General features: G+C 45.5%; 1 protein-coding gene across 1 annotated transcript in view; it reads left to right on the top strand.

Annotated features, from left to right (window-relative positions):
- LOC142251055 (cytochrome P450 2B1-like) overlaps positions 1-11,460 on the top strand; it is a 28,406-nt gene extending 16,946 nt beyond the window's left edge. Inside the window, exons 5-9 of the mRNA XM_075323556.1 lie at positions 4,536-4,712; positions 6,572-6,713; positions 7,702-7,889; positions 7,963-8,104; positions 11,133-11,460. Coding sequence (XP_075179671.1) covers positions 4,536-4,712; positions 6,572-6,713; positions 7,702-7,889; positions 7,963-8,104; positions 11,133-11,335 — 852 coding nt within the window. The 3' untranslated portion in view covers positions 11,336-11,460. The remainder of the gene's footprint in view (positions 1-4,535; positions 4,713-6,571; positions 6,714-7,701; positions 7,890-7,962; positions 8,105-11,132) is intronic.
- Positions 11,461-21,906: the final 10,446 nt, after the last annotated feature.

Below are 21,906 nucleotides of genomic sequence, written 5' to 3'. Positions count from 1 at the left end.
CCATCCCTACCAGGACCTGCGATGACGTCACGCCCATGTGACTGTGTGGGAGGAGACACAGGAGGCCGGGGAGAAAGCCGGAGAAGATACTTCGAACACATGAGTGGTAATGAGAAAAGAGGGGACATGAGGGGAGGGGCTGCAGGGTGAGGGGGATATGAGGGCTGCAGACTGTGACAGAAGCATGTGAAGGGTGCAGAGTGTTTGAGAGGGGTAAGTTGGGGTACAGGCAGGGTGAGATATGTGGGTCAGGGTGTGTGTGATATGGGGGTGCAGGCTGTATAGGGAGCAGGGTGTGTGACATATGGGGGCAGGGGCGTAACTACTGCAGTCGCAGGGGTCAGAAGGAGCTGAGAGGTACTTGTTTTTTTATTTTGCTGGCTGCGTGACACATATAGGCCCGGGGAAGCTGCCTGCATGATACATGGAGGCCCTGGTGGGGCTGGCTGGCAGGCTGCATTACACATAGAAGCCCTGGGGGCTAGCTGTATGACACATGGAAGCCCTGGGGGCTGGCTGCATGACACATGGAGGCCCTGGGGGGGCTGACTGCATGACACATGGAGGCCCTGGGGGGGCTGACTGCATGACACATGGAGGCCCTGGGGGGGCTGACTGCATGACACATGGAGGCCCTGGGGGGGCTGGCTGCATGACACATGGAGGCCCTGGGGGGGCTGGCTGCATGACACCTGGGGGGGGCTGGCTGCATGACACCTGGGGGGGGCTGGCTGCATGACACATGGAGGCCCTGGGGGGGCTGGCTGCATGACACATGGAGGCCCTGGGGGCTGGCTGCATTACACATGGAGGCCCTGGGGTGGCTGGCTGCATGACACCTGGGGGGGGCTGGCTGCATGACACATGGAGGCCCTGGGGGGGCTGGCTGCATGACACATGGAGGCCCTGGGGTGGCTGGCTGCATGACACATGGGGGGGGGGGGCTGGCTGCATGACACATGGAGGCCCTGGGGGGGCTGGCTGCATGACACCTGGGGGGGGCTGGCTGCATGACACATGGAGGCCCTGGGGGGCTGGCTGCATGACACATGGAGGCCCTGGGGGCTGGCTGCATGACACAGGGAGGCCCTGGGGGGGCTGGCTGCATGACACATGGAGGCCCTGGGGGGGCTGGCTGCATGACACATGGAGGCCCTGGGGGGGCTGGCTGCATGACACATGGAGGCCCTGGGGGGGATGGCTGCATGACACATGGAGGCCCTGGGGGGGCCGGCTGCATGACACATGGAGGTCCTGGGGAAGCTGGCTGCATGACACATGGAGGTCCTGGGGAAGCTGGCTGCATGACACATGGAGGCCCTGGGGGGGCTGGCTGCATGACACATGGAGGCCCTGGGGGGGCTGGCTGCATGACACATGGAGGCCCTGGGGGGGCTGGCTGCATGACACATGGAGGCCCTGGGGGGGCCGGCTGCATGACACATGGAGGTCCTGGGGAAGCTGGCTGCATGACACATAGAGGCCCTGGGGGGGGCTGGCTGCATGACGCATAGAGGCCCTGGGGGGGGCTGTCTGCATGACGCATAGAGGCCCTGGGGGGGGCTGTCTGCATGACACATAGAGGCCCTGGGGGGGCTGTCTGCATGACGCATAGAGGCCCTGGGGGGGCTGTCTGCATGACGCATAGAGGCCCTGGGGGGGCTGGCTGCATGACACATATAGGCCCGGGGGAAGCTGGCTGCATTACACATGGAGGCCCTGGTGGGGCTGGCTGCATGACACCTGGTGGGGCTGGCTGCATGACACATGGAGGCCCTGGTGGGACTGGCTGCATAATACATGGAGGCCTGGGGGTGCTGGCTGCATGATACATGGAGGTCTATGGGACTGCATAATAAACATGAAGGACACCTTATACATAGACTATAGCAGCGCATTATACATGAAGGTCTATGGGGCTGCATTATAATACATATAGGACTATGGGGGCTACATTATAATATATTGAGGACTATGGAGGCTACCTTACACATGGTCTGTGGGGGTGCATTATAAAGCATGGGGGACTGTGGTGCAGTATAAAATATGGAGAACTATGGGAAATGCATTATAATACATGGAGGACTATGGGGGTGCATTCTAATATATAAAGGGTTATGTGGGACCCTTTATACTATATGGAAGGCTATGTGGGGGCCATTATAGTATTTGGAGAACTATATATGAGGGAGGAAAAAGATACAAGTATGGGATGGGAATGTTTTGTGCTGAGGGAAAAGGGCTCTTTCCCATGCTCTGCTATACATCTCTCAGCACCCAGCTTTCCCATGCTCTGCTATACATCTCTCAGCACCCATCTTTCCCATGCTCTGCTATACATCTCTCAGCACCCAGCTTTCCCATGCTCTGCTATACATCTCTCAGCACCCAGCTTTCCCATGCTCTGCTATACATCTCTCAGCACCCAGCTTTCCCATGCTCTTCTATACATCTCTCAGCACCCAGCTTTCCCATGATCTGCTATACATCTCTCAGCACCCAGCTTTCCCATGCTCTGCTATACATCTCTCAGCACCCAGCTTTCCCATGCTCTGCTATACATCTCTCAGCACCCAGCTTTCCCATGCTCTGCTATACATCTCTCAGCACCCAGCTTTCCCATGCTCTGCTATACATCTCTCAGCACCCAGCTTTCCCATGCTCTGCTATACATCTCTCAGCACCCAGCTTTCCCACGCTCTGCTATACATCTCTCAGCACCCAGCTTTCCCACGCTCTGCTATACATCTCTCAGCACCCAGCTTTCCCATGCTCTGCTATACATCTCTCAGCACCCAGCTTTCCCATGCTCTGCTATACATCTCTCAGCACCCAGCTTTCCCATGCTCTGCTATACATCTCTCAGCACCCAGCTTTCCCATGCTCTGCTATACATCTCTCAGCACCCAGCTTTCCCATGATCTGCTATACATCTCTCAGCACCCAGCTTTCCCATGCTCTGCTATACATCTCTCAGCACCCAGCTTTCCCATGCTCTGCTATACATCTCTCAGCACCCAGCTTTCCCATGATCTGCTATACATCTCTCAGCACCCAGCTTTCCCATGCTCTGATATGGGAAAGCTGGGTGCTGAGGGAAAGATGTATGACAGAGCATGGGAAAGCAGGGTGCTGATAGAGGGATTTTAGATCATGGGAAACCTGGGTGCTGTGGGTAAAAGCCAAGTGTCAGCTACACTATCCCGTCCCCTAAGTGTTGTGTACATGGAGGGGGGCCCCGGTCCAAAGTTTGCACCAGGGCCCATCAAACTCTAGTTACGCCACTGGTTACAAGTGTAGTGCACCACGGAGCAGGGGTTTTAACTTACTCGTTACCGGGTCGGGGGTGCAGATACTCTGCGTCGTCACGGGGTGGCATGGCCCAGTTCTGTTACCCCGAGGCATACAGGAAAGGAAGGAAAGTCTTTAGATGATCGTGATGCTACCTGCGGTATGCAGCCAGGTAACAGCCTCCGCTGCTGTCGCTGTCCTCTTTGGTGGATGTCTCTGCAGCTAGGGTGAATTTGCTTCCCGCAGATGAAGCTGGGTCCCAGGGATAGGATGACGGTGGAACGGAGTGATATGTTGGGGTTGCAGGGCTGAGGGCGCCGACGACAAGAACTGGATGACACATGTTGGAATCTCCTTCTACCTTTTACTGGTATGAGGTGAAGTCCAGGAGTTGGTGGTCTGGTCAGCCTGGAAGCAGCAGGGGAGTTTCTCTCTGCCCAGTGGTTATAAGCCTCCTTTTATGTGCAATTGTAGGTCGCTGTGGACTGAAGTTGCACAGCGTCCTTCTTTGTAAGTGTGTTAAGTCTTCCGTCTGACGGGTAGCATGAGCTGGTACTGGTGCCCACTCTGTAGCAGTGACCCCAGGCTCTTTCTTGCTACTTTGCCTCCGGATTTTAGGAACGCCAGAGGAGGTGAACTCTTCTGCCCTCTGACGTTGCTACTGGACCGTTGGCACTCAGTAGCCTGCGACACCGGTGTCCCGCTTAATGCGCTCTGTCTCAGAGAGATGGGCAGCAGCTCTCAGACAGCGAGCGTTCTTTGCTTCGTACTACTGTTCTGAGGTCTGGCTTCCTGTTGCTCCCTAATACCTCCTCCAAACCAGTAAGTCCAGAGTGGCTCCCTTTAACACAGGTTATGAGCTCCCTCTACTGGTCCGGAGAAGGAAGTGGTGTTGCATGTTAGTGTACCTGGCAGAGATTTCCCCACTGTTTCCAAGGATGGCGTTGCTCCCAATGATAACAACGCCACTGTGGCTCCCAAGACCACTGGGGTGCCACACAAGTACTGAGCATGGTAGTGCTCGCTCATCTTTAGTGTCCATCAATCAACACAAACATTAGTCATCCACATCAAACAAAATGTGACATTAGATGTAGAGACATATTGGGTGTAAACTGTTCATCAGGCTTAGTAGCTCATCTGTCAAAACAATGTTCTTCAAATGAAGAGATGATACCTTTTGTAGTTGGACAGATTTGTTCCATTAGTTGTGCGTAGATTTTAATATTTTATTTTTTTTACAGCTGTACAATTTTATACCATCAATCCTATACTATTTCCCGGGGCCCCATCATAAACTGACAGAGAACTACCAAGCCCAGCTTGACTATGCAGAAGCCATAGTGCGGGAGCACGAGGCCACATTGGACCCTTCTTCCCCTCGAGACTATGTTGATGCTTTCCTCATAAAGATGCAGCAGGTTAGAATCCAGTGATGCTTGTACTAATAAATTAAAAAATGATTATCTCCTTTCCCATCCAGAGCCGGTTTTGAAGATTTTGCTGGTTGCTCCCTTGGTAATAGACAGCAGCTCATGTCCACCCTCTGGTCAGATAGCTCTAATCCTGTAAGGATATGTGCACACAGATTTTTTTTCTTCTTTTTTTTTTTTTTTTTTTTTAAGCTACTCAGCAAATGGAAAAACTCCTCCAAAACCTAAGTTATGTTCCCACCATGAGTTTTTGGTGAGTTTTTGACGCTGAGTATTGTCATTGCACAAAAAAACAGCATAGCATCTTACAGTTCCAGAAAAGCGCTTGGGATTTATAGAAATCTCCAGCCAACTGCCCTTCTTCTTTTTTTTTTTTTTTTTTTTTTTTACATTGCATAAGGCAACCTGCAGTGTTTTTGTTTTTGTTTTTTAAAATGCACAAAATGTCAATTTCTCTTGTGAGTACGCTAAGTTTTTATATGAGGAGTTTCACCATATTGGATACGAAAATTCCGCAGGTGAAAAAAACACACGACTATATCAATAAAGTTTTGTCAAAAGTCAAATACTAGGGTGATATAATAACAATCTTTACATAATACAGGCAGGAGAGTAGCAATCGTAGTTGCGGAGGGAGTGACCTTAACCGGATACATGTAGAAAGGGAGCCTACCGATGCCTATTTCAGCTGGATGTGCACATTTAGCTGAATGTATTGTGGAGCAGAGAGCCGCCAGCTCCCTGCACCGCAATACACACCGCCAGCCACTAAGAGTATGGCATCTGACGTCAGCGTGCTAGTCACAGGCGATGCATAGCAGTGACGACATAAATCGTCCATAGCAGGCACTCTGACGTCGGCTATGGAATCTGCGACGGCTACAGAAGAGGACTCCACACATTGTGGTCATGGGGGAATTTGGGAAGAATGTTTGTTTTTATGTGTTCGAGAACAGTGGAGCATTATTACAGGATGGGCCCAGAAGCTGGGACATTATACCAGGAAGGGACTAAGGACGAGGGACATACATTGCATCAGAATAGAGACATTGACAGGAATGGGCACAGGATGGGGGACATTTGTTACTGCATGGGAATTGGGGACATTAATGGATGAGGACTTGGAACATTACTCGATGGGGAATGGAGATATTGTACCAGGATGGGGCCCAGGATGTGGAACATTATACCAGGTCATTATTACTGTAAGGGGCCCAGAATGGGAATATTCTTACTGGAAGGGGCACGGGATAATGGATACTATTACTACAAGTGGCCCAGGATGGGGACATTTTTACCAGGGAGGGGCAAAGGATGGAAGACAATATTACTGGATGGAGAATATAGATATTCTACCACCATGATATACATTATAACAGGAATGCGCATAAGATGGGGGACATATATTACTGGATGGGAATTGGGGACGTTACTGGATGAGGAATTGTGACATTATTATTGGATGAGGAATGGGGACCTTGTACCAGAATGTGGAACATTATAACAAAAATGGGCACAGGGTGGGGGACAAACTGTATTACTGCATGGTGATTGGGGACATTACGGACATTATTACTGTAAGGGGCCCAGAATGGGGACATAAGGACCAGATTGGGTCCAGGATAGAGGACACCAGTACAGGATGGGACATTAATTTATGATGTGGAGAAAACCTATGTCTTTATAAGATTAGAACTCTACATCTGACCAACATGCAGTTGGGGGCCAAGGTCCAAATTCTTCACTGGGGTCCATCGGACTCAAGTTACACAACTGATCACATGATTGTAATTTGGACCAGTCCGTGAGAAAAAAAATCTTTCTTTTTTTTTTTTTTTTTTCCCCAGGAGAACAAGAACCCTCATTCAGAATTCAACTTGCCGAATTTACTTTCCTCAGCTCTGGATATATTTTTTGCGGGACAAGAATCCAGTAGCAGCACGCTGAGATATGGACTTCTAATCCTAATGAAATATCCAGATATTAAAAGTAAGGACTATGACCTAACACTATCCGTTTTATTGGAGGAGTAGACGCATTTCGGTTCTTCACATGAAAAAATGGCACAAAATCTAAAAGTACTTTGGTGTTGGAAGGTCATACTATAGTAATGGATCTGCTTTTGGAAAGAAAAACTTCAAAAATGGTAAAAATCCCTAAAATGCCAATAAAGTGGTTCTGATCTTCTGCTACAGAGCAACTGCAAACTTTTAGCAACAGACCAGACATCCCTATTGAGCTATCAGTCATCATAAAGGGGTTGTCCGGGACTTTTACATTAGATAGGTCCTAAATATCTGATCGGTGGTGGTGACACCCAGAACAATGGCCAGTCAGCTGTTCCTGGTGCCGACGCCACCTTCCGGGAGTGCTCAGTTGTGAAACTTCAGAGGACAGCTTTGTCAACAGTATAGTGGCTGCAACCGGGTACTGCGGATTCGCCTCCTATTGATTCGGATAGGGAGCGCATGTGCAGTAACCTGCTTCGGCCATTATCAAGTTGACAGAGCTGTGCTGTGCAGCTCCACAACTGAGCACCCAACCGATCAGATATTGATGACTTATCATAATGATATGTCATCAGTGTAAAATTCCCGGACAAACCCTTTAACAAAAAGTTACATTGATGACCTCCTATTCAGATCAATAGTAGGCGGATGAGCAGTACCCAGCCCCGGCCACTATCAGAAGACGGAGCAGCTCTGGAACTGAGCATTTCTGACTGCTGCCGCCTCAGGGGGTGCCAGGTGTCGGACCCTGGACGATCAGACATTGATGACCTATCATAAAGATAGGTCATCAATGTAAAATTAGGGGACAACCCCTATAAATCAGTAAGCTTATTCCTGAGGTCCACTTCCTAGTAAAAGTAAACGGTGAACTCTGCAGCTCCAGGCATCACCTACATGATACATAATGTGCACATTCATTGAGAAAGTCAAAAGCTTCCATAGTTATTTTTTCCCTTGGTCCTCAGAAAAAGTTCAAGCTGAGATTGAGGACGTGATCGGAAAAACACGACGCCCCTGCATGGAAGACCGAGCCAAAATGCCTTACACTGAAGCGGTCATCCATGAATTTATGCGATTCATTGACTTTTTTCCTCTTGGCGTCCCTCGTGCTGTGACAGAAAACACAATTTTCAGGGGCTATACGCTACCCAAGGTAGTAAAAGTGTCTCTTCTTTATACTGTGTAACATATGTTGCTAATATCTGACCCCATTTCTCGGCCTCTAGGGTACGATCATCTTTCCAGTTTTACATTCTGTACTTTATGACCCAACCTTGTTCAAAAGTCCCCAAGAATTTGATCCTGAACATTTCCTCAACCAAAATGGGTCATTGAAGAAATGTGAAGGCTTCATGGCTTTCTCTGCAGGTGGGTGACCATATGTGTTCCATAAATTTTAAAAGGGGTGTATAAAACTCATTGCCAATGCAAAAAAAGCCGCCAGCAGTGGATCTTGATGATTTCTGTGCCCAAGTGCATTCAATGTGACAAAACCTTCCTCGGACGACCATTAATAACTTCATTGATAGTAACCAAAGTGCCAGTATTTCTGCTCATGGAGCTCATGTAAGAGGCTGACCTGTGGTCCTGTAGCCCCCTGAAGACTTCTTTGGTTTTATGACTGTTTGATGTGTTTATATGTATAGTTATGGTAACATGTTTAAAGGGGTTGTCGTCTATTTTGACATTGATGGCCTATCCTTAGGATAGGTCATCAATGTCTGATCGTCCGGGGTGTGACGCCCTGCACTTCCGCCGATCAGCTGTTCAGTCCCATCGGTGGCAGTAGGCACCCGGAAATGCTCAGTCCAGAGCTGCTCAATCTTCTGATAGTGGCCGCAGCCTGGTACTGCATGTCTGCCTTTCATTCTAATCGATAGGAGGTGGATGTGCAGTACCTGGTCGCATCCGCTATCAGAAAACTGAGCGTTCCAGAACTGAGTATTTCTGGCTGCCTGCTGCCGCCACTAAGACCACGAACCACTAAGGGGCGGAGTGTCGGACTCCGGCCGATCAGACATTGATGACCTATCCTAAGGATAGGCCATCAATGTCAAAGTAGTGGACAACCTCTTTATTTCCCTGATATATGGCCGCAGTACTGTCAAACACCACAAGGTGTCACCGGTTTCTGGTTTACTATTTGCGTAGGAGAGATCGGGTTTTAGGAAGTAAGACCGTGTTGGCAGGGTTAACTGAAGAGCCTGCCCGTAGTGGGGTAGAGTAAGGAAAATTAAAAAAAAAAAAAAGATTTCCTGCTTTTCAGGGTTGTTGAGTAGTAGAAGCAGTAAGGAGAAGTCAAGTGCAGGAGGAAGCAGAGGTGACCGGGCCTGGAGTGCAGACGTAGGTCCATGGAATTGTACTTAGAGAAAGGGGGACTACCCACAAAGCAGGCCTTGTGAAAAGGTGTAGACCGTGTCAGAACAGTGGGTATTGGGGACCCTTTAAGAGAGAAAGAGGCCACCCGGCTGAAGGAAAAGCAACATAGCCGTGCCAGGTATCTTAGTCACAGCCAAACATGTGGACCCGGGTCTGTAGATAACAGTGGGATAGATAGGAGTCAGTATCCCCCTCCCCATCCTTGGTAGCCGGTGTGGAAAGAGAAACCGCATATCGGCAGCCGAACTGGAAGAGCCGGTCTGTATCAAAGTGTGACGCCCTGGCCTATCAGGTCATCATGTTGTATTGTGCAATCTGCCCTTCTGTACAGTATCCACCTCTTCCTTGGTTACAGGTCCCTGACCTTTGGTGTTGCCAAGAACAAGCTAATCAAAATCCTAGGAACACTCTGCACCACACCCACCAGACACACCCTTGGACAGCCTGAGTGGAATAGGGTCGCCCACTTGGGGGGTTGGTTAAGGGGAGGTCAGGAGCAAGGCAGTGTAGTGTTGAAAGTGAGAGGAGGTCAGGAGCTGGGCTCCTTGTAACTACTAGGTGGCAGACATTGGTCTGGGCCTGGTAAGAGCTGGACCCCGATCACAGGGGATCGTGACAAGGGACACGGACTGTCGAGGAGGGCATCCGGCGGCCTTGTGCCATCACCGGGCAGGGGCCAGGGCTCGACTGGGTACGTGGACCCTAGGTCAGGAAGAAGCTTCCTGTCCTGACAATTTACCCGACTAGGACGGAGTCGTCAAGATCCGTTCTCCACCCGCTCCAAAATTAGGGTACTAGCGCAACGAGTGGAATAGGACTTTCCCACTATATGGTCCAGAAAATCCTAAGCGTGAACCCTGAGAGCATGCTCACCCAGTTAGCCATACTGGTGAGCGGGACCCAACCAGTTTCATACTCAAGGGACCAACCAGAGAAACTAGGTGCCAAGGTAAAGGTCACAGAGTAACCGGTAACACCAACAGGCACGGGATCCAGGCGTGCTCCCTCCCAGCGGCAGCGATGTCAAGAACTTTGGTTTACCACAGTTGTCGATGTCAGCGTTATTGGACTGAGTGAGTACACAAGCGACCCTTACCGTCGTAACGGCACCTCCCCGTCGCCCTCATCGAGTCCCGGGGCATTCCACCTACCTGTAGAGAGGTTAAACACTTGGCTGACCACACTATCGCCACCGGGTACTCACAACTGCAGCGGTGGTACTCCCCCTTACCACGCACCACGGGTGGTGTCACGAACTTCAAACATTAACACCCCGTGTAAATATCCCCCTTTATTCTGAGTGGCCGCGCAATCCTGACCCCCGGGTCCGGAGATCCCTCGAGCCACCGCGGATCCGAATCCGAGCAGCCCGCCTGCTGATGCGGGGGCGGCACAAAAGTAACAATACCTTTTATAAGAGACTGTATTTGAAACCACTTGCAAGTAAAGTGCAGGAAGGTTTTAACCTTTGCTGTGGACGTTACTTTAATGGCCGAAATGCAGCGGTACTGCAGTATGTACAGTAGAGGAGAAGAAGCGGGCTCCTGGCCTAGAAGTATCGGTAATGAGAGAGAACACTTCCACACACACATACCACCATAGCGTTCTGGGCAAAGAAGCTGAGACCCTCACCCACGGCTACCGCCCTGGGCACATTTTCACATGTCGATTTATTCAGTATGAGTGTAAAGTGATTTCTATTTTTTTAATAACTTGCAAATCATTACATACCTATCTATTCTGTGATTTTTCATAGTTCTATGATTTTTCATTCTTGGTTTTACAAGTTAACTGTTGAGGAGCTGTGTGAATGCTTTGGAACCCTTTTGGGACTCTTCACCTGCACTACCAGTATAAGTATGACCAAATAACCCGAGGGGCCTGGAAAGTAGATGATCATCCTAGCACCGGTGGTTGGTCGTGTGATGAGCATCGGGTCTCCTCACGTCTCAGGTTACCTACTACTTTATTTTCACTGTAATAAATCTTTACAATGTTCCTCTTCTTTTCTTGGCAGGGAAGAGATCTTGTCCCGGTGAAGGCTTGGCCCGCACGGAGCTCTTCCTCTACCTGACATCCATCCTTCAGAAGTATGACATACAGTCTGACGTCCCTCCAGAAGACATAGACCTCGCCCCGGAATACAGCGGAGTTGGAAAAATGGCTCCAACCTTCCAAATGAGATTTATCCCTATAATAGATACCACTGAAAATTCCTGAAATTGAGTTAATACTTTATTTGTCACATTAATATATCACTTTTTGGTTCCACAAATGTTTATTTCTTCTTCTGTTTATCTTTTTTTCAGCACATTAAAACCCCTGACTTTTTTAGATTTTTGCCCGTTATTGATATCTGCTGTTTATTTTTATGACATTGCCGAGTTAGAAAAAGTGTCCTCGTAGGGCTGGTGTTTTTATTAACCTTTTTATTTGTGTTTTTGTTTTTTGTTTTGTTTTTTTTTTTTAGATAAAATAAGTTGGATAAAATATAGGGTTATCTACGCGTTTCGAGGTGATCTAGCCTCTTCAGGTTTTATCCTGAAGAGGCCCAATCGCCTCGAAACGCATAGATAAGTTAGATAAAATTTGAACAGGTTTATCGTTTGGTTACATGGGCAGCGCAGGGGGACCACTTCCTACTTTGCTGTTGTCCGTTTGTGTCTCCTCTTCACCCGTGGACCTCCAGCACCTTTATGCCTACATAGTGGTTGTGTCTCACACATCTACCCCAGGTGAGGATTCAATTCATCCCCCCACCACCCCTGTTTCTTCAGGTATCAACCTATCATGCTTTTGTGTTTTCGCCCTTAGTTCACTTCTACCTTTTGTGGTAGGGCATTTCACACTCTGATTGCCCTAACTGTAAAGACCCCTTTCCTATTTGGCTGCCGGAGGTGTCTTCCTCCACACACGTAATGAATTCTCCCGGTCTTTTGGAAGGAATGTGACCAGGCTTTTTGTATTGACCACACTTTTTTTTTTTTTTTTTTTTTTTTACATATAGATGATATACAGGTGTTATTTGTGCTTTCACACAGCACGACCGTGGAAAAATCCGGTCAAGAGGATAAAATGATGATTTTTATTGTTCACGCGTTTCTGAGAGCAATCTCTCCTTCACGACAAAAAAATGTTGTCCTGAAGGAGAAATTGCTCTCAGAAACACGTTGGCAATAAAAAACACCATCTTATCCTTTTGTCTGGATTATTCCACGGTTGCACGGGGAAATTACATATTTGTGTCTTTAAGGAATACTACAACCCCCAGGGATGCTGCAGCAGCCGTCTTCGCCTTCTCAGTAGTTGTGGCTTTTCACAACTATGCCAGGTGAGGCTGTTGTTTTTGTCTCTCCATGTTATCCACTATCCTCAGATAAGACCGTATTTGCTCTACTTTTTCTTTCCAGTTTATTGTCTTTTTCTAAACCGAGCAAGTCCAACTTTTCTAACTTCTCATTAGGAGAGGCCTTCCATCCCATGTAATAATCTAGTTCCTGCTTTCAACTTACTCTAACTTCCTAATATCTTTTAAAAATGTAGAGCCCAAAACTGGATCCCATATTCCAGATGTGGCCTCACAAGTGATCTATAGAGGGGTAACAATACGTTAGGTTTAGAGAAATGTATCTCTTTTTATACACCCTTAAATCTTCTTTGCTTTTGCCGCTGCTGCCTGACATTGAGTGCTGCTTTTCAGCTTATTTGTAATGAGAATCCTCAAGCCCTTCTCCTGTTCCATAGTCCTGAGCATATTACGTTGTAATGTTCATTAAATATACACAGTGCTCAGAGTACACCCCCTTTGAAAAGTAAGTTTGTAATCAATATCTCACTAAACAACAAGAACAATTTTCAAAATTTTGACATAACTGAGTGTCGTAGAAGATTTATTTATTTTTTTTTTAACCCATAACGTGAAAGTAAGATTAATAATATAACCTTTCATTGCAAAATATTCCGTTTACTCAAAGTAGTTGATGAAAAATGAGTACACCTCACATCAAAAGCTTCTACATCTAGTATTTTATATAGTCAGCAACTGAAAAAAATCCTAATAATTGCGCTATCAATAACAACCACAACATGGCACAAATACTTCAGGAGAACTCACAAATGCATAGATCCGATAAAGAAATAGAGTTCAAAATCCATATTATGTCAAAATAATTACTTTATTAAACAATTTAATGAAAAGCCCTACACGAAACACACGTCGGGGCTGGGGACCCACCAACTGGTACAGGGAGTACAATGGGTAAGCTAGAATTTACTGCGTACTACTTGTAATCAGCTGCATTGCCTTTTCCTAGAGTATAGGAGATTAACTTTGCCATTTAATTGCCACGTTGGATCATTATACCTGGGCTCCAGTGGAAGTATTACTGATTGGCTCTGTGTGGCCTTATTTTTCAGCTCACTATATTATATATTATATATTATATATATATATATATATATATATATATATATATATATATATATATATATATATATATATATATATATTATATATTTTTTTTTGTACCAGTGTCGTGTGACTCATCTGCTGTGTACCACCACTCCATGTGTATTTACAGTATATTCTACTCTTAGCAATATTTTTTTTTCATGAAATTGTTTAATAAAGTAATTATTTTGACATATTATGGATTTTGAATTTTTTTTTTTTCTTTTATCGGATCTACATCCAGTATTTTGTGTAAATTGCATCATTTTTAATAACAGGACCAAGAAATGGAAAGAAGAAATTGGCCATAAAGTTTTAAGCCGTCCGTTTTACAAGCTGGTTACGCTTTTTAATTTTAATTTCTTATTTTTATTCTGACTATTGGTTTGTTTTTCGTGGTCACATAAGGTTCATAGTCGCACCTGTTTTGGGTCAGAGTGTGACCTCAGTGCTCCGGAAATTAGATGATATTGAAATGATTGGGCTGTGTTGGAATGTGACAAGTCAATAACCTCAATTGCTTCCTGCCCTCTGCTATATTAAGAAATCATAATGCCGGGATTCCTGACGATCCAGACGTGAAGATACACCTGGGGTCAGAGCTTAAAATAAACAGATGGACGCACAATGTCAGCTGATTGCACAAACTCACATTCCTGACGTTCAGGTTGTATCCGTCCTCAGGTCATAGGAAGGACTTCTTGTGTTCTGTGCTGAGGTTCACTGCTTCCTCCACCTCAAAATAATGGTGTCATCATTTTAGTTACGTATATGTAGGAAGTTTTTATTAATGGACAATAGATGTAGAATGGGCTAATCTGGTCTCTTCTGTCATTAAAAGTACACACCGGAAGGTTGTAGGGTTTCTTATGCCTTGGAGACAAGTGGTCACCACCGATGGTACCTTCTACTCTATCAGCCGTTATTCTCAGAATAAAGGGTTTCAAAACCTACTATCTCTAAGGCCACAAGCATACATTGAGTATTCAGTGAGTTTTTTACCTCAGTATTTATAGCCAAAACCAAGAGTGGAACAATCTCAGAAGTATAGAAACACGAGCGCCACTTCTGTATTTATCACCCACTCCTGGTTTTATCTTACAAATACTAAGGTAAAAACTTCTAGTGCCATTTGTGTACATCAGGATCTTGGTTTATGCTGGAGCTTGTAGTGTCTTTGGTGCACATCAGAATCTTGGTTTATACTGGGACTTGTAGTATATTCTGGGGCTTGTAATGTCGTTTGTGTATATCGGGATCTTGGCTTATAGGCCACATGCATACATTGAGTTTTTGTTGAGTTTTGTGGGGGGGGGTTTACCTCAGTATTTGGTCCACTTCTGGTTTTGTATAACAAATATTGAGGTAAAAAGAACTCGCCAAAACCTCTGTGTGCATGTGGCCCATAAACCAGGATCCTAATATACACAAATAGCATTACAAGCCCCAGAATACACGACAAGTCCCAGTATAAACTGAGAACCTGATATACACAAATGGAACTAAATGCCCCAGAATACACAAAGTCCCAGTATAAACCAAGATCCTGATGTGCACCAAAGACATTACAAGCTCTAGCATACACTAAAAGTCCTGGAATGACCTAAAATCCTGATGTACACAAATGCCACTAGAACTCCCAGCATACACTATAAGTTTCAGTTGAGCATTTGGTGAATTTTGTACCTCAGTATTTGTAAGATAAAACTAGGAGTGGGTGATAAATCCAGAAGTGGTGCTCGTCGACTTTTCCTCTGGTCCACTCCTGGTTTTGTCTAACAATTAAAGTAAAAGTATAATAGAAACACAGCACCACTGGATTTTATTACCCACTCCTGGTTTTGTCCACAAATCCTGAGGTAAAAAACTTACCAAATAGTCAACAAAAGTACATGGATTTGAAGTCAACATAACCACGGTTATTCTGTAAACAAAAGACCAGATTGGAAAGAGACAGCACACAGATACAGTACAGATTTCATATATGTCTTCTCTGTTGACATCATGTACCCTTTCGTTAAAATATCTGGATTGGGTCCTCGAATTGGACCAACCGTTGGTCCTTACACATGAAAAGAACATATAAGAACAGCCACAGGCTGTAACATATCTGTAAAAGAATCAATTTTACATTTATGAGAAAACTGGATGACTCATTATTTCTCCAAATATACTCCACGCTTGGCCCAAGAACGGGGAAATGTCACTGGAGTTGCCCTATTTCCCGTGGTTTCACAAGGTCTATTTTTTTTTTTTTTAGCCTCTAACATCTGACTTTAATGAGAAGAGTCAAGTAGCTACCATTCACAAAATCTTTGGATATGACAAGTTTGTGAATGTGCTGTCTACTTTGATATACAACATGGCCTAGTTTGGAGAAATGGGTACTTGTAATGTTTTTGAGGGATGTTTTGGTGGGGGCTGGGCCTGTAAGTATTGTTTAATCCTTTTTGTTTTTGATGATTTTCTATTGAAATTAGAGCTTTTACTTTTACAATTACAAAAATATTTGACCTATATGTGGCACTCAGGGGGCAGGGGGTTAATCTTACTCGTCGCCTGGCCGGTGATGTCGAGTACGGGAATGTTACAGGGGGACATGCCCGGTTTCGTGCCCCGAGGTGTCCACAATAAAAGGGGGATAGTCGGTTGGGAGCGATGTTTGTCGTGACGTCACCTGCGGTACACTGCAGGGAATAGCTGTCGCTGGTGTCGCCGTCCTCCGGGGCTGATGGTAGTAGCAGCGAGGATGGTATCGCTTTCCACAGGTGGAGCAGGCTCCGAAGAGGATGAGGAGAAGGAGGGAGGTGGCGGTGTCCGTTGGCACCAGTAATAAGAGTCCGAGTCGGCTGCTGCGGTTCCAGGTGTCTTTACTCACAGTTCTTTAAGTAACCCGGTTGCTGCCGCTGAAGCACTGGTCACCGCTGTGATGGACCCCATCGACCTTGGAGAAGTTGGAAGAAGCCACCGGTGTTTAGAAAATGTCCTTTGTAAGAGTTGCCCCTCCAGAAGTGAGGAACCTGGGCTGAGTGTTCCGCTCCAAGCCTAGGCCCCTTGAAGAAGAAAAAGGAAGAAAGTCGTGGTGGTGTCGTGTCGCCAGAACTGATGTCCCCGGACTGACTGACTGACTGACTGGCTGACTATTGTGTAAGGTTGCTTCTACTTCTACCCCAAGTGAAACCCACCCCCCAGGTGGTTGTCCTAGTGACCGGGAAGTCCCACCCTTCATGATAGCCAACCCCCCTGTCTACCCTAGCACAGCTCCCCAGTGAGAAGGCTCTTAAGTTGTATGTAAAGTGTGAATGTGGAACACCGATGATTAACCCCCTCCTTTCCTGAGGCGAATACCGCACCTTAATTGAGGTGCAATACTCTGTGGTGACTGGAGCCACAGGGGCACCACATATACAGTAAGTGCAGGTTGTCAATCAGTGCTCCGATGTATGATTGCAGGGAACTCACAGTATGGTGATCGATGACTGAATCAGCTCCCTGCTCCACCCCATTGAATATAAGCGAGGGAGAGTAAATCTTCATTTTCTCCCTGTAGCCACTGCACTAGCAACCATTAAATTACACAACCACTGGACTATGGAGGAAGCGTATCCTATGCAATGACGGATCACCCTTCTCTATCTGGCGTCTGATGGATGAGCTGGGCTTGGCAAGTATCAGGAGAACGTTAGCCGCCTAACTGCATTGTGCCCGCTTTACAGTTTGGTAGTTTGGTGGAGGAGTGATAATTCTATGGTGTTGTTTTTTCTGATACAGCTTCATATTCCCTGCATATACAAATAGATTAACAAAATACCATTCTGACTGCCTGTAGCCACCACTAGAGGGAGCTCTTCTGTGCGTATGCAATAAGAATAAGCTTCCTCTGGTGGTGGACACATATCAAAATCTATATCTATGAAGGGAATTTGGCAGAAAAATGGAGATCTGAACCCTATAAAGACAAATTAAGAAAAAAAATCAGCTGGGTGTTTTGAACTGATATAGAGTAAAAAAAACCTCAATGAATGTTTTAAGAGTTAACTTTCAATTATAGTGACCACACAGGAATGTGCTCTGGTATATTGAGAAACCATATATTGTCACACAAATCTAACTGTTTAAAAAGAGGATATAACCTAAAGCCAGGGAGCAAGCAAATAGACCCAGTGTACCGCTATAGCAAACACGTGTCTCCGGAACTGAAGGAACATTCCCTGTGTAAATGTTTACCAGGAATTGATTTAGCACATATATCATATTTACATAGTGCAGTGCCCATCCACTATTTTTTATCTTGACAGTCAGCAAAATCTGAACAGTTTGCAAAAAAGGATCTAAAATATTTCAAATTCATTGATTTTGTTTATTTTTATTTTTTTCCTTTTAAAAGGTAAATAAATTTACACTTTTCCCCATATTTACCATTGAGTCAAAAATTAATAAATGTTCTTTTACAGGAACAGCGCCACCCTGGTCTTGGAAAGTGTCTGGTATTGCAGCTCGTGAGCAAAAGTGGTCCCTTTCTGATATATATATATAACATATAATAACATATATAATAATATACATAATATAAAGTTTGGACACACCTCCTCATTCAAAGAGTTTTCTTTATTTTCAGGACTCTGAAAATTGTAGATTCACATTGACGGCATCAAAACTATGAATTAATACATGTGGAAGGAAATACTTAATAAAGTTGAAACCACTGAAAATATGTCTTATGTTCTAGGTTCTTCAAAGTAGCCACCTTTTGCTTTGATTACTGCTTTGCACACTCTTGGCATTCTCTTGATGAGCTTCAAGAGGTAGTCACCGGAAATGGTTTTCCAACAGTCTTGAAGGAGTTCCCAGAGATGCTTAGCACTTGTTGGCCCTTTTGCCTTTACTCTGCAGTCCAGCTCACCCCAAACCATCTGGATTGGGTTCAGGTCTGGTGACTGTGGAGGCCAGGTCATCTGGCGTAGCACCCCATCACTCTCCTTCTTAGTCAAATAGCCCTTACACAGCCTGGAGGTGTGTTTGGGGTGATTGTCCTGTTGAAAAATAAATGATGGTCCAACTAAACGCAAACCAGATGGAATAGCACGCCGCTGCAAGATGCTGTGGTAGTCATGCTGGTTCTGTATGCCTTCATTTTTGAATAAATCCCCAACAGTGTCAGCAGCAAAGCCCCCCCACACCATCACACCTCCTCCTCCATGCTTCACGGTGGGAACCAGTTATGTAGAGTCCATCCGTTCACCTTTTCTACAAAGACACGGTGGTTGGATCCAAAGATCTCAAATTTGGACTCATCAGACCAAAGCACAGATTTCCACTGGTCTAATGTCCATTCCTTGTGTTCTTTAGCCCAAACAAGTCTCTTCTGCTTGTTGCCTGTCCTTAGCAGTGGTTTCCTAGCAGCTATTTTACCATGAAGGCCTGCTGCGGAAAGTCTCCCCTTAACAGTTGCTCTAGAGATGAGACGGTGTGTCCAAACTTTTAGTCTGTACTGTATATATGTATATATATATATATATATATATATATATATATATATATATATATATATATATACAAGATTATAATGTTGTTCCTCTCACTGAGAACATTCAATACTTTCTATACTGACACACATGAAGTCAGAATTGACAAAAACGCAACAAAAAAAGTATCAAACATGCACCATCATTACAAGTGGGTTTTTTTTCTTTTCCTCACATTTCCAGGCTCTCTGTGACAAGGTGCAGTTTTTTTTGCAGTTTGTGTGCAGAAAAAACTGCAGCGTGCGCATGTAGCCTTAGACTTGCTTGAAGAAGTACTCGCCTTTATCCTACTTTCCTGTTCACTCTAGAGTCTCTAGCAATACTTAGGTGATTGCAGGCATTCTTTGTGTATTTGTTTTTACCCTTCTCTGTAGAGGAAGAGCTTCACTATGGAGATCATGTAGCTGAAGTGCAGCACAGATTCATCTCCACTTAAAGCCTAGATCCTCAGATCAAGAATAGAAGAGTCATGTATAGAACATTTCATAACTTTTCCAAAATCTTATGGAAAAATATTCAACACATTCTGCATTGAACCGCTGTGCCCAATTTATATATTTTAGAAGTCTGAGTCGGTCCATTTTATATCAACTCAGACTCAACAAAAATGGACTTGCACTCCACAGCCCTGGCTCTCAACAAAATGTTGAGATGGGATGGAGTCAGGATGCCAAACCTTGTCTAATGTATAAGATTTTTGACATATGAAACGCCATAGCTAAAGTCCACAAGTGGAGTTGGATTTCTGGTGCACCCCACGAAAGCTCGCCCGGGTTAATAACTGTTGTTAACAAAATAGAATGTATTAACATTCCCGGGATAGAATGTATAAATAGAATGTATTAACGCCCGGGATAGTAATTGTCTCTCTGTTTCTCTCCCATTCTCTGTCTCCCCCTCTGTATTTATCTCTCTGTCTCTCTCTATCTCTTTGTCTGTCTGTCTCTTTCCCTGTCTGTCTCTGACTGTATCTGTCTCTTTCTTCATCTGTCTCAATCTCCTTCCCTGTCTATCTATCTCTGTCACTTTCCCTGTCTGTCTCTTTCCCTGTCTGTCTCTTTCCCTGTCTGTCTCTTTCCCTGTGTCTGTCTCTTTGTCTGTCTCTTTACCTGTATTTGTCTGTCTCTTACCCTGTCTGTCTCTTTCCCTCTCTTTCCCTGTCTGTTTCCCTGTGTCTCTTTACCTGTCTGTGTCTGTCTCTTAACCTGTCTCTCTCTTTCCCTCTCTTTCCCTGTCTGTCTCTTTCCCTCTCTTCCCCTGTCTGTCTCTTTCCCTCTGTCTCTTTCCCTCTTTCTCTTTCCCTGTGTCTGTCTCTTTGTCTGTCTCTTTACCTGTCTTTGTCTGTCTCTTAGCCTGTCTGTCTCTTTCCCTGTCTGTCTGTTTCCCTGTGTCTGTCTTTTTGTCTGTGTCTGTCTCTTTACCTGTCTGTGTCTGTCTCTTAACCTGTCTCTCTCTTTCCCTCTTTCCCTGTCTGTCTTTTTGTCTGTGTCTGTCTCTTGGTGTCTGTCTCTTACCTTGTCTATGTCTGTTTCTTACTCTGTCTGTGTCTGCCTCTTTCCCTGTCTGTGTCTATCTCTTTACCTGTCTCTCTCTTTCCTCTCTTTCCCTGTCTGTCTCTTTCCATGTCAGTCTGTCTCTTTGTTTGTGTCTGTCTCTTTGTGTCAGTCTCTTACCCTGTCTATGTCTGTTTCTTACCCTATCTGTGTCTGCCTCTTTCCCTGTCTGTGTCTGTCTCTTTCCCTGGCTGCATTGTAGATTAGGAGAGAAAAGGCGCAATAGGGTCTTACCCGATTTACTGGGTAAAAGGTATAAAGAAATGATGCACTCACCTGATCGGGTTGTGCCAGTCACAACTCCTTTAGTGGCATGAGCGAGTGCCTAAGTGGTCCAGCAGCAGCCCTGTTGTACAAGCGGAACATCAACTTCGGAACTGGAGGAAAACAGGTTTAGCGCCGCACTTGAAGACCACGAACATCAGTGTTGAACACACAATTCTTTTATTTAATTTCATTTCATTCCTACGCGTTTCGGAGACCACAACTGCCTCCTTCTTCAGGGAAAAAAATTCCAGAGCTCTTGACAAGTTGTTAATAACAATAACAATATGTCCATACTGCATATACCTTGCACTTAACTTGTCAAGAGCTCTGGAATTTTTTATTCTTAGATAATAAAGTCAGAGAAAGAAAAAAAATAACTTTTGTTGCCCTTTGGAGTCATTCTACCTTGCTGGATCCTTCTTCATCTTGTTCTACATAGATATATATATATATATATATATATATATATATATTACTTCTCTGCATCCCCGAAATATTCACACAAGCACAGCGCACACTTCACACAAGCACCACGCACGCTTCACACAAATACAGCGCACACGTTACACAAGCACAGTGCCAGACTTCTCACTTCACACAAGAATCATGCACACTTCACACACATGCAATGTACACATTTAACATATACCCTAGAGTCAGTATGTGACGCCCTGGCAGTACCAGGTAGTCACACATTAGGCCCCCGCATAACACCACCCCCCACAGGGTTACATTCAGCCGACCTGAAACCCTAGTCACCCCCCTCTGGGTAAGACAGGCACACCAGTGGGTGGGACCAGGCAGTTAGGAAACGCCCACCTAGGGGTCTAGACATCCTGGGACGGGAAACACAAGAGTTCTGAAGTAGAGTTCAAGTTGAGAGGAGTGGAAGCTGGGGGCTAGGTGTAGCTCCAGCGGAGGTGAAGCTCAAGTTGACCGGGACCGGGATAGGGTTGTAGCCTGCCGGTACCGACACCGGAAAACTGACCCGGAAAC

Source organism: Anomaloglossus baeobatrachus, chromosome 9 (genome assembly GCF_048569485.1).
Source record: "Anomaloglossus baeobatrachus isolate aAnoBae1 chromosome 9, aAnoBae1.hap1, whole genome shotgun sequence".
Classification (NCBI taxonomy): domain Eukaryota; kingdom Metazoa; phylum Chordata; class Amphibia; order Anura; family Aromobatidae; genus Anomaloglossus; species Anomaloglossus baeobatrachus.
This window is presented reverse-complemented; position numbering and strand designations above follow the sequence as displayed.